This window comes from Monopterus albus, unplaced genomic scaffold (genome assembly GCF_001952655.1).
Source record: "Monopterus albus unplaced genomic scaffold, M_albus_1.0 scaffold5.1, whole genome shotgun sequence".
Taxonomy (NCBI): Eukaryota; Metazoa; Chordata; class Actinopteri; order Synbranchiformes; family Synbranchidae; genus Monopterus; species Monopterus albus.
In genome coordinates this window covers 1,503,206-1,521,179 of record NW_018127885.1, presented here as the reverse complement: position 1 = coordinate 1,521,179, position 17,974 = coordinate 1,503,206, and the positions used below count along the sequence as shown (strand labels likewise).

At 38.9% G+C, this 17,974-nt stretch overlaps 1 protein-coding gene across 8 annotated transcripts in view; it reads left to right on the top strand.

The window, feature by feature from the left end:
- LOC109967519 (voltage-dependent calcium channel subunit alpha-2/delta-1) overlaps positions 1-17,185 on the top strand; it is a 54,272-nt gene extending 37,087 nt beyond the window's left edge. Inside the window, exons 19-40 of one of the 8 annotated variants that reach the window (XM_020613200.1) lie at positions 1,016-1,087; positions 1,376-1,447; positions 1,887-1,948; positions 2,357-2,433; positions 3,216-3,227; positions 4,507-4,515; positions 4,903-4,963; positions 5,045-5,136; positions 6,093-6,174; positions 6,678-6,740; positions 7,325-7,428; positions 7,945-8,034; positions 8,143-8,210; positions 8,303-8,341; positions 8,853-8,924; positions 10,111-10,263; positions 10,549-10,601; positions 10,950-11,005; positions 11,198-11,327; positions 12,179-12,291; positions 12,880-12,962; positions 15,180-17,185. In XM_020613200.1, the coding sequence (XP_020468856.1) occupies positions 1,016-1,087; positions 1,376-1,447; positions 1,887-1,948; positions 2,357-2,433; positions 3,216-3,227; positions 4,507-4,515; positions 4,903-4,963; positions 5,045-5,136; positions 6,093-6,174; positions 6,678-6,740; positions 7,325-7,428; positions 7,945-8,034; positions 8,143-8,210; positions 8,303-8,341; positions 8,853-8,924; positions 10,111-10,263; positions 10,549-10,601; positions 10,950-11,005; positions 11,198-11,327; positions 12,179-12,291; positions 12,880-12,962; positions 15,180-15,290 (1,674 nt within the window). In that variant the 3' untranslated portion in view covers positions 15,291-17,185. The other 7 variants (XM_020613173.1, XM_020613157.1, XM_020613165.1 and 4 more) reach the window with 7 other exon arrangements.
- The last annotated feature ends 789 nt before the right edge of the window (positions 17,186-17,974 follow it).

The window sequence follows — 17,974 nt, the reverse complement described above, 5'->3', positions numbered from 1 at the left end:
TCTTCTTTTTCACTTCTTATTCCTTATTTGATTTTTCATCATTTGCTCCTCACACCATCCACTTTTCACAGTTTTCCACCTCTTCTCTCCCGTCACTCTTGTATTTGTTTCATGTTTCATTTTGTAACGCCCAGTGTTGTACCTCTTGATCTTTTATTCTTTCTTTTCTCATTTCCATGTTGGGATTCTTCATCTTCATCACCTTACTTTGCTGCTGGATTTCATTTCACTCACCATCAAATGTAAGGAACTCAACTCATGCCCTTTAATTGAATATTTCATTTATTGCTTTTTTGTTCATGTGCTTTCATGCTTCACACATCACAAATCGACAAGAGCTAAGTTTTTTGTGCATTCCTCTTTAAAACTGAGATTCATGCTAATTGAATTCCAGAGTAAGTGCTAGTGTATGTCAACATAAAAACAAGGAGCTGTGTAGAAAACACTGTATCAACACTAGTATGCTCTCATCACCCCACATTTTGAAAACACTGTGGGGGACAGAGTAGTATCAGATTCCATGTTTATAGTGAAGTACTTGATTACTGCTACCACTTTATATGACCATAAACTCAGACATGTAGGGCTTTAAGAAAGGACATTAGTAGAGTCTACTGTCACTTTGTATCAAATCTGATTCAGCTGTGTCTGGTGCTGCAGATAGACTGTCACACAAAAGAATACTATGGCTCAAATACACAAGAGGCATTAGTGTATATATGTTATTACTGCAATGGTAGTACCAAAATGCATTGGAATGTTCCTCTCAATGGCTAATTGCCATCTGAAGACCATCTCTGAAAGACAGCTGTAAAAAGGTCCACTGCATTTTATAACATTTTACTGTATCAAGTCATCAGACTTTAGATTAAGTTGTATGGATGTGGGTTATTGCGTAGTAAAAATTGCTTGCAGCTTGCTGGCTCTGTTTTGGTCACATTGATTCCCCTACATGCCATTAGGTTTGATTAAGTGTAGCATTTCATTTCAAACTGGAATATCATCCTTTCTGCAGAATCCTAAATTCCAGGAACCGGTTACTCTCGACTTTCTGGACGCTGAGCTGGAGAATGACATCAAAGTGGAGGTAGAGTATGCGGATACATGGAAACCCTCTCACCATAAACACACACATAAATTCAAGCTACAGAGTTGGATGTACATAGACGCAAATATCCAGGTACCAGATGTTTTTATGTCACCTCATAAAGCTGTCACCATCAGTCCCTGAACATGATTTATTTTGCTTCCCTAACTCATTATTATGAGGTGATCCTGCATGTTTTCAGATCAGATGTTACTCCGTCAATCATATCCAGTGACACTGGAACTATATGTATACTGTGTGTTTCTTCATCTCTCTATCTCTCTGTAGATCAGGAAAATGATGATCAATGGTGAGACAGGCGAACGCACCATTCACACTCTGGTGAAGACTCAAGATGAGGTAAGAGGAAATATTAGGCGGGTTTATTTCTCTAGAGTATGTTGGGATGCTTTTGGAAAGGTACCCTGTCATGCTTGAGTTCTGCAGCTGCATATTATGCATTAATGCTGCAAAGCTGCTCTCAGATGTTATAAAACAGATGCAGCATGGCAAAATTAACCCAGCACAGGACACAAATACTTGTTGGGGCTACTTATTATGAACAGAAAGAAAAAGTCTGTCAAGTAAAGTGTAAAAGCTATAGAATCAGAATTTGGACAAAGCTGTTGGTGGCATACACAACCCTTACATAAAGGTGCATTAACTAGGATTTTCCACATTGTCTGATAAATCAAGTGAAAATTAGACAGTGTTGCTCAACCATACTACCTTCCTCCACAACACACTGCTGTCTCATGTGGTCCTGAATGCCAGTTCCTATGTGTGTCATCTTTGGCAGCGGTATATAGATAGAGGAGTGAGGACCTACACATGGGCGCCAGTCAATGGAACAGATTACAGGTAAGTGAGCCATCTCAGCAATTTTGTTTGTATATTTTTTCCTAGTTCACTGCCACTAATGAGAGCACTCCAATTGAGCCAACAGGGCTCACTCTCATGTTTCTAACATCAGGCTCTACTTGATTAATAGGAAATACTTCTGCAAGATCCTTTTTGAATTTCACTGAGCACACAGAAAACCATGCTTTCCTATAAAACATGTAAAGTGTTTTTTTTTTCTATAGAAATGTCTTAGAATTAAAAACAACTGAAGCTTTGTGCTTCACAGTCCATTCTGGAAAGCAATGCACCGGTTGAATGAACTTTGAATTGGAACTTAGATAAGTTTTAGTTTTCCAGAACAAATTATTCACTTAAATGACCTCCAAATGCAAAATATATCATCATTCTGACTTGTCTTTTCTGCAGCCTGGCTCTCGCTCTGCCTAAATACAGTGAACATTTCATTCAAGCAAAACTGGGAGATGACATGAAACAAGCTATGTGTAAGTAAACCCTCATGATAAACAGTGCACAAACAAATCAAAAAGATTTACAGGATTTTTTGGTGCCTCACAACTCCCGTGCATACTTTCTTTGGGTTATACTCGAGTACGTTTTAGCTTGGGCCACAGCCACTCCTTTGTATTTGCTGCTTAGATCAGCGGATCCCCATGGTGCTTTTCTTTTGTAGTGTAACCCACTGGTCAGTGGCCCTACACTCCCACATAGTGTACACTCATACACATGGTTTCCCTCTCACAGCCTCAGCCTGGCTCTTTTAATCTTGTCAACATTTTGCTCTTCTCTCCTTCCTTACTCCTTCTGAAAACACCCTTACCTCTCATGTTAATCATACTCTAGACTTTACCCTTTTAAATATATATTTTGTGTCTAATTCTGTCTCTCTGCTTCCAGTTTTTCATGAGGTAAAGGCTGTCCAAAAAAAACTTTGGATTGCTTTCTTCTCCCTGTGATTCTCTGTCTCTGTTTTTAATCTACAAACCTGTCCTCACCTAATTTTCTTTATTCACGCTAACCTTTTTATTAATTCCCTCTTTTTTATTTTTTCCACGCCATCCATCTCTCAAGTTTGCCTGACTGGATGTTATGCTCTCTTTCTCCTAACAACTCAGAACATAGCTATTAGTTTCACAAGGACAAAACATGTTCATAAATGCACATATTGTACAGTACAAGCAGCTATCATTCTTTGTACAACTCTTTGCACTTTGATTCTGATGCAAGTTATTCTCTCCTGTCCTACTTCTATAATGGAATTTTACAGCTTCTGCTTGGGGCAAGTACACACTTTTCTGTGTCCTCTTGCCATTCAGTGCTTCTCCACTGCATAAGCATGTTTGTCATCTACATGATTGCAAGGTTACCCGTTAAACCATATTTAGAACATATATTCATAGGTGTGGATACTGTAGAAGGAAGCATGACTTTATGGAAACATGGGTCTCTTTTATCAAGTGATACAATTATTAGAAAAACACTGATTCAGCACATATCCATCTGGCTTTAGTGGATTTTTCATAACTTTGATGTGATGCCATAAAGCACAAACTGCTAATGGCGCAGTTACAACAACAGATGCGATTTTGACTGAGTGTTTTAGCCTCTGCATCACTCTCTCTCTCTCTCTGCTATAATGAGTCTGTAACGCTGCCATAAAAGCTGTCAGAGCATTTACAGGCCTGTTAAAGAAAGTAACACACCATGCCTGGCTGCCACAGAGCGAGTTTGGGACAGTAAAGTTCTCTGTACGGCTGTATAGAGTTTCGCTCTGGAGCCAGACCACCAATACCTCGATTCATCTTACCACTTTCCTGCAGGAGGTGGTTTCTGGAGCCACTTGTCCTAATACTTTAGGAAGAGTCCCTAGCCAAGGGTGTGATGGATGAACTTTGATTTTTTTTTATCCATATAGCAGAATGTTGTGTTTGTTGAATAAATGACGTAATTCTGAGGTTGAAGAGATGGTGACAAAAATGTAAAGAGTAAGGAAGACGAGAAAGACGGTATGGCGTGGAAAGCAACTGGACATAGAGACACCCTGCCCAGTCTATAGAGAGAGTGGAGCAATGAATCTGCCTGTTATGTTTTATGTGAAGGACATTGTTTCATCCTGCACCAGATTTTCATGACCCTGGGGAAACTCAGTTCTCAGTAATTGTTTTTGCAGACTGCACCACATGACTCACTATATTTTAAAGGCAATGTCCAAAATGTCTTCATTTTAAGAGACCAGTGAAAGATGGCCGTTGATGCCTGTCATGTCATTTATGAGATAGGAATTACCAGACAGCATCTGAAATGAAATCCAGAGCCAGAACAGACAAAACATAGAGTGGAATGAATTTTCTTTATTACTACTCTATGTTTACATTTTGCATGGCCGTTTAAGTCTATTACATCTAATATCAGCTTAGTAGTTTATCATCTGCTTTGTGAAATATCTACAATGTTCAGCATATTTTCCAAGCTATATTGGCTGATAAATGAGTTTTTATCACCTTTTGTCTTTTCTACTTTCTCCTTTCTTCACTTTTTTGTCCCTGGGGTCACAACAGGGCAAAGAGGCAAGTATTCTTTAGTTATTCTCTCCTGCCTCCCCCACTGAACCTGTATCCACACTCTCTAATTTACTGTAATCCATCACCTCATATCTGTCCAATCTTTTATGTGTCTGTGCGTGTTTGTGTACACATGAATTTGTCCGTTTCGCTTGAGTATGTGCTCTATTGTGTCCACGTATGGTCCACCAACATTTGGAATGATCATTCACTCGTCAAGTGTATCTGGATTCATTAGGCCATCTCACATTACAAACACCAGTGCTTTATCATAATAAACAAAGATCACATATTTGAGCACTTAATTTACCCACTGTGATCATGTATAGTGGGATACTTCATAATGTTGTCAACTATGAACCTAAAGCAGGTGGTTTTGTGTTTTTTAAAAAGCTATGGAGACTATACAGCTGGACAGGTTTGATGAGTTTGGTTACACCTACATTGCTCCAAGGTGAGTGATCCCATTAGTACTGTACAATGCACTTACGCTATACAGAAATGACACTGAAACTGATCAGCACTGTTTCTTCAGGGAATACTGCAAAGAGCTTAAGTTGTCAAACAACAACACCCAGTTCCTCCTCGACTTCAACCAGTACATTGATAGGAAGACTCCAGATGCATGTGAGTCATGCATCTTTTTCACCTGACACATTTGCTCTTGGTTGTAATGTCAATTTTCCACACTGTTGATGTTTGTGTATAATACCCCAGACCCACACAATGTTACCTAATACACAATACGTTGCTTTCTGATGTATGCAGTGATGAGTGTTTGGGAGTGTGTGTACTTGCATGGTATGTTTTTACTGTCAGCCACTGTGGAAACTTCCACTCATGATGGGCAGCGTCTGAAGGTCAGAGCTTGACTTTAGGTATTATAGCAGTGGTCTAAGCAGGGTGACATCAGCCACTGACTGAGTTTCCTAGAAGCCTGATGTGGTCATGCTACACAGTGACTCATGATGTTTGATTTGTCATCATCTAATGGATCTCATCTCTTAGTGTGGCATACCACCATTATGAGCTAATGGATCTAGGTATCCTTGATCCTTTTTAACCCATAGCCAAATGATCAACTTAGGAATTAATGACTTTGCATGCTGCTGTTTGTACAATGTGTTGTCTTCATAAAAAGTTCAGAAAATATGGATATGGTTTAAAACAACATTCAAGAAATTCTATGCTGAAACTGTATGAATACTTCCCTTTTGAAAAGTACCTTTCTTGACATAATACCTTAGCATCACCTCCCTTCTGACAGCCAATCCTTCACAAACACGTCCTGCTGCCTGAATGTCTAATGGTCAAATATTACCTACAGAACTGTGTCTTCCTACTATGTGATAGCATGTACCCAGGGAGGTTTATTTGAACACACCTGCTCATTTTCAGCACCTAAGTTCCACCTTCATACACTTCCCAGTATCTACTGAGTACATTGCTCCATGGCACTAATTCTAAGGCATACCTTATTTATTGTCACTACCAACCAACATGTTGTCACTGCTTCCATTACCATATACCCCTCTTAAGCAATGTTATTGTAAAATCCTTAATCCTTGTAAAATGTATCTTAGGTAACTTGGCCCTTGTGAGTCGACTGATCCTGGATGCAGGTCTGACAGCTGAACTGGTTAAACTTTGGAATGAGCAGCCAGTGTGAGTGCCAAGTCTCTCTGCTCTTCTCTGCTTTAAACATTGCCAACATGTAGTCTTCTTTTTTGTCTTATAGTATTTAAATGTACTTGTTAAAATGTTGCTTGTGTACACTGATACAGTATTTTGTAATACTGTAGATGATGCTTGTTTGATGCAGACTTTGCTGACTAACCATATCAAACTCCTGAAACATGATAAAAGCAAAGCACAAGATGCATATCGCACCCAACAATACTGAGCTCTGCTAAGACATGCTGTTTTGTGAGGGAAATAAAATAATTACATCAATGCTTTTTCTTTCAAAATATGCCCTCTTGTCTGAAATAGCATAAACACACACTGCAGAATATCTGTTTAACATTATGATATTTTGAGGCAAGTGACTCTGAGTGTGAAAATGTTTGTTTGTCTGCAGCTTGGTCTCACAGTTCACAAACACTTTTTGTAATTGTCAGTGTGATTGACTTTGATGTGTGATCGACTGTTGTTTTCCATGTTCTCAGGGATGGGACTGTGGCCAGGTTTGTAGCCACAGATGGAGGAATTACAAGAGTATATCCAAGAAGGTACTCTCTTGTCTTTCCTCTGACTTTCATGTTTAGCATTAGTTCTGACAATGTGAAGCAGCACAGCAAATATCTGGTGGTGAGAATGTGCGAGATGAAAATGGATTCCGACTGTAATACTTTTAGGTTGAGTGCTTTTGGCTGCTTTACTCACTTGCTCCAATAGGTTCTTTTTCAGAACATGGAGGATTAGACACTTTCAGCTGAGCTCTCCAAGCTTGTCAGACCAATACAGGACATGGGTCAAAACCAATAGCCCAGCTGCTAAATGAAGCAAATTTTACCTCACTGGTATTTTGTCTGAACTACATCTTGGGCTTCCACTTTGTCAGAATATAACATTCCAGTGGAAGATGAATGTATATTCCTGCAGACTCAAAGACATGAAATACAATCAGTTATTGCTTTTACTGGATCCCATCCTTGTCATATATCATCTGCTTTGGGTATGACTCAGCTTTGACGAGTAACATTTGCCTATAGATTAAAATATAAATTGTTCAAATACATCAAACATGGTTACCCTGTGTTTTATGACTGTAATGGTCCATATATAATATTACATACTATACTGATGTTTGCAGCGCTGGGGAAGAATGGACTGAGAATCCTGAGACATATGAGTCCAGCTTCTACAAGAGGACCCTGGACAATGAAATTTATATTTTCACAGCTCCATTGTTCAACAGTAAGTTTTATGAAAGGCTCAAATATGTGTATATGTGTGAGCTTTTCTGTGCATGAGGATCTTCAGTGTGGTCTGGCACTAAGCCTATCCTGCTCCTCGCCTTTGGACGTCATCCCAACCCTGCTAGCAAAGATCACACTCTCGGGCCTCTGATATCACTCTCTTTATCCTTCTCCTTTTCCCGCTGCGTCTTTAAGCGCTCATCCCCTCCCTCCCCCCCCCCTGCTCTGTATATTTCCTGTTATCTCCACTGATCTCTCTAACAGACATCGGGACAGGCAAATGTCAGTGTAATGTAGCTATGCCTACAGCTACACTTGACTGGATTAACACATGTACACAGACACCACTAACATAGGTTTCAAGCAGCTACAGTAAAAATGCATGGAATTCCCCACAATGGATAGCGATTATTCATCTTTAAACTGTGATTCACAATCTCTCTGTGTACTTGATTTCAGTTAAATCGCCATAATTACTGCTTCTCTTGTCTTGTGTATCACTTTTCAATTGCAGCAGAGGGCAGAGAGCCTGTTTCTGAGTCAGGAATTCTAGTGAGCAAAGCAGTGGATCTCACCATTGATGATGTCACGCTCAAGCCAGCAGGTTAGTCTTTGCTTATGCCAGATGAATTTCTTCTTGTGATTTGTTGAAAATGGAAAGACTCAATTCACTAATGTTGCACCTCTGCTTGTTTTATAATTGGTTCTGTAGTGGTGGGAGTGAAACTCAATGTCTCATTCTGGATGAACATTTTCATGAATGCTACTCTGAAACTGAATGTAAGGTGGATTTAAGTTTATTTCTATTGTATACATTATCTTTGACACTTTTAACCACTGATTTCTTGTTTGACTTGCTTTTTATCTTTTAGTGCAAGGATGAAATCTGTGGTTGTCTGAGGAATGACAAGGTATAGATTCATATACAGTTTATAGCTGTTGATCAAATCTAATCAGAGTGCTTTTTTTGCTTTTAACATAATATTTATCATCTGCACTATTTTTAAATTTTTTTTTAATTATTTTTCAGAAAAACATGCAACTAAACATTGTCACACTCAGTGAACTTATGCAGTGCATATGGGCCATCTAGCTAAAAGCTAATATGCAGCCCACTTCCATGGTTAGGCTTTCAAAAAGCAGGTTCAAACATCCAGTAACAAATTGCTTAGAAAAAAATTGCTTAAACCAAGACATATAAAACCAATCAACACTGTTCATTATAATATGTTTTGCCCTTATGCTACCAGCCATGTTAAGAATCTTTCAACAGAAAACCTTTATGACAGGACCTTTGCCTATAATGTTTTTATGTATTTAATTTTGATTAGCATCACTTACTAAAATGACTGCCAGATAATTTTCCATGTCCACATCACTGCCTGGTGGGTTTATTGCAGTTTTCATCTTTTTACCCTACAGCATGTGGACTGTGTGATCCTGGATGATGGAGGATTTCTTCTCATGTCCAATCAGGATGAGTATATCACCTTGGTGAGCTGCCTTCAACATTTTTCACCTTATTGTGACCATGTATGCTTAACTTATCTATTGCCTAATCATCAGTAATTGGTAAATCATCAAGAAGTTCTAGTCACATCGAGTTACACAGTCACATAAGCTGAAATCAAAGACCCTTCCAGCATTCATGCTTCCTACTTTTTTCTGCCTCTGGCTTCTCTTACCTCTGTCACAGGAATACATCTATCTCATATAGAGGTCAAATAAAGGGCTTATAACTCAGTTAAGTTATGAGAATGTCCCGTTAGTGCCGAGCTGTTTGAAAGTTCCTGCAGGACAACAGTACACTCATGTCTCCGGTAAAGCAAAGCACTAGCTATTGGACAAGGATCAAAGGAAAGGTTGTGGTGGGGTTTAGTCAGCCATGAAAGCTGTAGTGAAGTGAGTCCCTTGTGTATGAAAGAAGTCAGCTCGCCTGTGTTAACTTCACTATTTCAGGCTGCTATAGGCTCTCATGTGTCAGTGACAGGATATACAGTGGGTTTGGAAACATTTCATGTCACTCCTGACAGGACATCTGCTGTCTTTGATCCATTCTACCATCACAGTGTCTGGCATACAGCTTATGGCCTTCAAGCAGTTAGATAAGCACCCTCCAATCTCGTTTTTACCTCTTCTGATTAATTTAGTGTCCGTGGGGATCGTGCACATTTTTTTGGCTACCTGTGAGCAATAGTTATATATTATAATTCTATTAGCAACTTCATCCCCTTATCAGTACTCTATAAGACATTTCCCTTCATATTATCTTTGCTCAGTCGTTCATGTTACAACCTTTAAATTGGTCTCTTGTATCCATTGTTGAACATAACCTGCTGTGACACTTAAGAATCATACTGTAACACCAGCATCACAAGACACTGGAGCACACCACCACTCTCTCCCCAGCCTGGCAGCTTGATCAGAGGGTGAAATGCTGTTGTAGCGGCACCCTCCATGATGTAAGCATGACTGGCTATGTAAGCAAAGTGGAAGAGTGATGGGGTGACTCCCATCTTTTTGTAGTGACGACCACAAAACAGATAAATGAGCTTATCCTGATTGGCTAAGCTAATAAATGCAAATGTTCAGTGTAATGATGCTTATTTTATTTCTATATGCAGAGTTTTACACTGCTTTTACTGACTTTTGTTATTTGTGTATGTGTGAACTCATCCAGATAGGTCAGTTTTTTGGTGAGGTGGATCCGGTGCTGATGATCAACCTGGTTAACACGTCCCTGTATTCCTTCAATAAGACCTATGATTACCAGAGTGTCTGTGACCCAGAGAAGGACAGCAAGGCTGCAGCAGGGCCCCGATCCATCTATGTGGTTAGACATGCCTATTGCAAATAATTATTGTTTACACATTTATCCATTTTCAGTAGCTTACCCTTTATTTCACACACTGGTAAAGATGAGGCAAAGTTATAAGACTTAACTCTAGATTGTTTTGTTGTCTCTGATATTCTCTAACTCTACAGCCTCTTCTTTTTGTGATGGTAACATAAAATGGCTAAATGAAGAAAAAGTATGATTCATGACTAAATTGATTTTTCTCCCATCCCTACCTGCCTTTTGGTATTTTCTCTACATCACTTTCCTGTCCTGCTCCAGCCTACTATTGCAGATGTGCTCAGTATTGGCTGGTGGGCCTCCAGCGCTGCCTGGTGAGTGTACAGGTTGTGCGTATGTGTTTTAGGGTGGGAGTACATTTGTACTTGAGCGTAGGAATTTGTATCGGAATGGGGTTGTATGTTGGTGAGGGATTGGTCATTATAGGAAAAGGGCAGTTACACAATAATATACTGCATCACTACCTGCATGACTGTCCAACTGCAATGCAACCAGCTTTTAAAATAGAATGGCTGATACTTTCCATGGCATTTACATCACCAGTTACTCTATCCTTTGGCAGATGCGAGGTTGTTATTGAACCATATTAGGTTGCTCAGGGTAAATAAATTAAAGATGGTCTGTTGACTCATCCGTGTGACTTTTTCATTTTCTGTGTATAGGTCAGTACTTCAGCACCTCTTTTTTGGGCTAATGTTCCCCAGCCTTCTAGAGGCAGGTGAGCTACACAAGCTGTGATTGTTTGTAAAATGTCACTGTTATTTAGTGTTTTATTTATTTAAATATTTATTTATTTTTCATGGCATTTGGCTACAGTACCTGTTTCTCCATCTGACAAAATTTAATGCCACTTCCTCACTAATCATATACCATATTTTCTTTCTGTATTAAACCTGTCTCTTATTTTCAGTGGACTCAGCAGATGAAGACATACCAGATGCTATGTTTAAGGAAAGCTGTATCACAGAGCAGACTCAATACTTCTTTGACAATGATGAAAGATCCTACTCAGGTGTCCTGGACTGTGGGAACTGTTCCAGGTATGGGCACATTTCTTCAAGGAGGTGTATGTGTATTAATCGGGTCATGCTCCTCATCATGTCATGTCATGTCATGTCATATCTTTATTGTCATTGTACATTGTACAACGAAATTAAAATGCAATCCTTCGATAATAAAATAATCCTATGGCAGTGCTCCATTCGTACTCTAAACAATTTGTGTTATTAAAGATTTTTCACCTTATACTGTTCCTTCTTCCTGGGCATTTTATTTTACTGTTTATTGGTTTGTGGAAAAGGGTCCAGAATAGTGTTAGTTTCCTGGCCTTGTCTGTTTTCCACTCAGGCAGCTGTTTTCTGATGAGTTCTGATCAGACACAGATTACCTTGATCTGTCAGTGACCGGAATTGCAGAGGGAGGCACAAAGATCTCTTTTATCTGTTTCTCTTCCCTCACTCTTTGACTATACTTCAGGCTTACTAATATAATCATGGACCACTGCACATTTACTTTGCTCTAACCGCTTTTTGTGCCAGTTTGGTCTGTTTGAGGGGGTTAAATATGGCTGTAATTACTGGGTGTTATGAGTCCCACGTGTCTGGGACTTTAGTCCCCAATGTTAATGACTGCAGACACAGAAACATTCATGACTGCCATAGAAAGCCTATCCCAAGAGGAAGGAGGATGTATGCATTTCTGTGTACACACATATATTCTATACTCTATGTAAATGAAATCAAATGCAGTCAGTTGTAGGGGATTTAGTATTACATATAAATTGGAAAGACATGATTTTTTTTTGCACCGCAGGTTTATTATTATTGGATGAACATAAACCTTATAGGTTGTGTATGGTTTACATATGTGTGCGGCCACATGTACTTTCTAGGATGTATCGTGCTGAGAAGCTGCCAAACACCAACCTGGTGTTCCTAATCACTGATGCCAAGGCAACATGTTTGTCATGTGACCCCAGACCACTACGACAGGCTGAACAACCCTGTATCCTTTCACGGAACTCATAAAAAAACTCTTAAAAATGTACTCTCTGGCCCTTTATCTATCAGCCATATGACAGCAGAGATTTAAACTCTCAATAACAAGACACACACCTAAGGAGCTTCCCCCCTGAGTGCTCACGGGTGAACAGTAAACCAGATGCATGACATATGAAAGCTGGTTTCACATTACTCCCAGATTAGATTTCTTTGTTTAAATTCATCTGGGCTGCATGCTGCCATCAGACTGAATTAAGGTTAATAGCAGGGGTGAGTTTGTGTCTGTATAATATATGTGTGCATATGTCTTCAGGATTTCTGTTTGACCGATGTGTCTTGAATGTAGCTTCCTGCTGGTGTAACAGTAATCGTGTCATCATCCACGGGGTCACAGCAGGGGCCTCCAGTTGCTAGTAATGACATCACTGAACATACACAAGCATTGACACACAGTACAATACACACACATGCTGCTGTAGCACACACATACACAATATATTATGAGTCAGCACATTATTTAGCTGTTGCTGTTAAAAGTGTTAAATATGCACTACTGTTGGTAAATTATATTTTCCTGAAAGTGTCTGTTCAGCTGAAGGTCCAGATCCATGCGAGCTGGCTCAGAACCCCAGATACCGCAAAGGGCCGGATGTGTGTTTTGACAACAATGAAAATGTAAGAGACAACCACACATGTGCCTTTGTGCAGGGAATATTGCTGGAAACAGCTCAATCTGTGATATTTCACAGTTGTTCTCTATCAATTACTGTCTGGTTTTTGTCAGAATTGCGCTTTCTGCTTATATTCACGGCACTGCTGGCTGCCTGCTCTTCCATTCTGATCCGTACTTGATTTATTTATCTAGTTTATTTACTGATACACTTTTTTTACTTTCTGAACTCTGCATGCAGTTATTATTTATTCTTTTTATTTTTTTTTGCTTTATATGATCTTTTCACTCATCAGCTGTCATTCTTGTTTTATGATTTTGCATCCCAATGGCTGCTGCTCATGTCTGATAGGATGAGCCCTTGTGCCCGATCAGCAGAGGTTCTGCACTGAGCCCCACACCTCTCTTCTTGTTTCTGCTGCTGAGTATAGAGTTGGTGTCTCTAAAGACTTCACTACTTACTGGCCTGATACTAACCACTTGGATCTTCCCTCCTCCTGAGCCACTGCACTGTGCTTGGCCAAAGAAAATTTGGCAGTAGAGTGATAAGCCACTCCTTACACTTGTTTTTAATGTCATGTAAATGTAATATTTTGAAATATTTCTTATGTAATATTTGTCGGGTAATATCTAGGTCATTACTTGTTTGCAGCCATTCAAGCTCCACCCATCCCATTAAAACACTGAGTCACACTGATCCACTTGACTAACTGTCTCACAAACGCATGGGTATTTATTTACATTTAGGCATTACTTACACAATATATTTTACAGTAGTGTCATTTATCATTCCGGATTTTTTTTACACGTTAAAATAATTTGAGAAGGGAAGTAAATAACACTGTAATAAAGAACAGCTTGTTTCTTTCGTGCATGCCTATCTCCAATAGAATCCTACATGTTTTATTCGAAATTGTTTTCTTTTTTTACCCTAACAGATGGAAAACAGATTGAATCTTGGCAGATAAATCATTTTGATAACACCACACAACCACCATTTGATAAAAGCAGCACAAAGCACTCTACAAATGCAGTATATCTGCAGCAATCACCATTTTTTGTTAGCACTCCTAAATGACTTTGTCTGCTAAACCTAGTTCTGAAATATGAAAGCACTTTTTGATAATATGTTGCCTCAAACTGAGAAGTCTTTTAGGGTTTCAAGTATTGAAAATGCAACACCTGATAGAGTAGCAAATGAACTTACTGTATGTAGATTCCCTTGAAAAACATCTAACGGAAGTTCACAAACTGTACTACTTGAGCTAAATCAGTAAAACAAAAGAGAAATTTGGATGAATTCAGTGTGAGGTCATTGCTTTGCCACCCAATTTTGAACAGTTTATAAGATGTCTAAATATTTTGGGGAAAAAAAATCCCATTTCTTTGTGAACTCAGCTTTTCATTGTGCTGTGAAGATGTAGATCACACACATAACAGGCTACTGGTTCATGTGCCTGTGTTTAGCCTGTGCTGGGAAGCAAAGGGTAGTGGAGAAATGACTGAGGAAGAAGACAGAGGAAAAGTAGGCTGTTTCTCTTTTCCTCTTCCAATCTGTCCCATTAGTTTTGGCTCAGTTCCTCATAGGAAGCCAGTTTGTTTCCAGGCCAGTCCATTTTGTCACTGGAATAAACAGAGGAAGCTTCACCTGGCTCCCCTACCCTTTTGAATACCGATGACTCCCACCTCTTTCATCTAGACTTTTGGCATGCATGGATATCCTGAATTCTCCCATCAAATACAAAAAAGCCACACACTAATGTAGCCAGTTGGATGTGCATACACACACATACACAAAAAAGCAGACTGATGTCTGAACACTTGTGTAACTGGAAATGAGCTTTTCAATCCATTGTTCATTTTGGGAATTACACTTGTTTGCTTGTTTGCTTCTTGCAAAGAGTTTGACACCACTTTCACTGTACAATAGATATTAAGCTACTGCCAGAGGGTGATATCAATCATCTCATCTTACTCTTGGCAAGAACATGAACAAGCATATTTCCAAAAATTTTGAACTGTGCCTGCAATATGACAGGTACGCTTAGGTATATGATAAAATACAACAGGATATTATATGGTAGGATTTGATATGATGTGATTGTGCACTAATCAGTATAGTTAATAACAGAGGTAGTGATGATGTTGGTAGTTGTAGTAGAACTACTGAATGATCGAGAAGATTGTTTATCTAATTTAGTGACAAGTGGTCTGTCCAACAGGAAGATGATTCTGACTGTGGAGGAGGGACCTGCCTAAGCCCATGTTTTTGGCCAGTGCTCGCGCTCCAAGTGCTGTTGTTGTGGATCATCACATCCTTTCAACACTCATGACCCTCACACACACTCATACACTTACACACTGATCATCATCTTGTTTCACAAGAGGCCAGAAGACACTCCAGTTATGCCATACAGGATGTATGCTGAAGATCCGCAAGACTTTTATTTTTCCCCTTGACAGCCGGTATCAGTGGTTCCATTTTCCAATGCCAAAGGGTGCTCATTCATTTCCTCCTCATCATTTTCAAAAATAGACACATAATAACTGTGTCAGCTGCACACATTTCCATGATACAGTATACTCCTTAATACTCTCCTATGGTGCAAGAGTAAGAGCTAACCAAACCCTTTAATTCTGCCTCTTTTGTTTCTCTGAATTATTTAGCAGAAGTTGCAGAGTTACCCACTCACCCACTATGCCAACTAAATATCATTCAAATACTGACTGCATTGATTTGTGTAGTTGTCAATATTGTTTGTTGCTTATTTATTGCAAATGAATCATTATGCTGTAATGATTGTTTATTTTGGCAACCAGTGTAAGTATGAAAATGCCTATTTTGTTTTTAAATGTATGGTACCTATCTACTTATCTCTTTCATTTTTGTACTTAAAACCAACAAGCATTTCATGATTAGCTAGGTGTTGTATTGTAGCAGCATGTGCTCAGTACAGAGCTAAAGACAACACCAATACTCTGACGCCAAAGCTCCACACAGTACCAAGGACCACAGATGCATATACACAAACCTACTACAGAGAACCGGCTACTTTATTTTAAGAGATTTCTCAGATGTCAGTGTACATCAGTATTCAAGTTACAGCATTAGCTAGACAGATAGATACCTTTGACACCTTGCTGAGAAATACAGAAAGTGAGGTCACAGAGAATCAAAATCTATTAGAATATTATAATTTCAAATATATTTGTACTTGGTCTGACAGCTTTGGTTGTCTTCAGTTCGATGCATCAAATTCCCAGTGCCTACATAGTAGCTCAAACTGTCTGTTATTTGAATAAAGCAATGCATCAGTTGTGTTCTTATCATGTATGCTTCTATTCTAATGCTTGCTGCAGTATAGCAGAGGGGATAGCCCTTGCAGTTATCTGTGGTGAAATGGGCCAAATCTGGTGCAGTTCTAATGTATGTGGTCCAGACAACAGTAGAAACACTCAGTGATTTTGATCATGGGAGGAAAGAAATAATTTCTTCCATAGTGAAAAATCTAAACCAGACTTGAGCTTGCTTTCCAACACCTAGACTTTATTAGTCCTGTTTCTGTTCCCTTTCTGGATCACAAGACTCAGGAGCCAAGATGACTTTTGAATGAGATCAGCATATCAAAATGACTGTTTCTTTGCTTTTTCTCCTTGCTGTTCTCCTTATGCTTGTTCCCTCTTTGTGTTGCTTTGTAAAGTGCTGTGAAGCAGCTACTGAAGACTCAGTGTTGACGGTGCAATGTTATGGGATGAGCTTGTTCTGTGTTTGAATGCTGTTTATGCCCATGGTCAGAGTCAGGGCCTGCTGGAGAGAATATAGTACTACCAGTGATAATTTTGCATAGTCTTGATTTGTCTTAAAAATCACTGTACATGTTTTACTGTTCCATATTTTTTAGCTATTATTATTATTTTAGCAATTAAAGTTGAGTTCTCTCCACCTTGCCTTCATGGTGACCTGCTGGTGTTGAGTGTTCAGGTTATGCCTGTCTATCAAAGTTGTGTGTTGACTTGTGTTTTACCCCAGGGGAGTCCTGTGTCTATGTGCAGGCATGTGCGTGTCCCTCTGATATCTGATTGTGCTTTAATACTGTACATGAATTACTCTTTTGTGGAACTTGACTGGCCTGAATAAATTTTGTATACATTTGTACGCCAATACTATTTACTGTATAAAAAAAGGAAAATGAATGAAAAGAAAACTGTTTATAATATGGTGTTGAATATTGTGCAAATATAATATATTCACAATAAAAGTGTTGTATTGTTATGATCTGAAGTGCTCCTTGTTTATTCTGTCACATCTGGAAAGTTGCTTTGGCTCCACTGGGAACAAACCAAACATGTTGTCCTTCCTGCAGAAAGAGACAGCTGCTGAAAAAGGAAAGCGCATTTGCATCTGTGTGTGCATGAAGTGAAGGTCTGACTGATTGTTACTTTGTCAAATAGCCCTGATAGTTTCTTCACTGCCTAATAACATCAATCATTTTGGCTCAAACATTTTACTGGTTTCACTGGTTTCAAGTCTGTTTTATGCCTGATCACACCCAGCATACAGTAAATGTCAGGAGTGATTTGCGGTTGGGTGTAGTCAGAAGTATGCTACATTAAATCCATAACCACAATTGACAGTGATGTCATTGAGTGCTCACACAACCTGACACACACTACATTGTTGCAGGGAGGTAAGAAGATTTTTAGAGGTTGTTCAGCTATTTTATAGTTAGCTATTCACATGTACTTAATGCTGAGGATTACTGAAATGGAATGTACATGAGGACATATCTGCAGTTACTAATTTGTATTGTTTTTCCTATGTTATATACAGTAATGTAAAATTTGAATGAATTTAAAATGGAATCATTGTTGATCTATTTATTTAAGTAAAAATACATTTGGCTAAATCTACAGTACATGCATGACGTGCAGCAGAAATGGCCACCCAGGAGAATACCTAAATGCCCCTAAAAAAAAAAAAAAAAAAAAAAAAAAAACTTTAAACCAGTTACTTCTT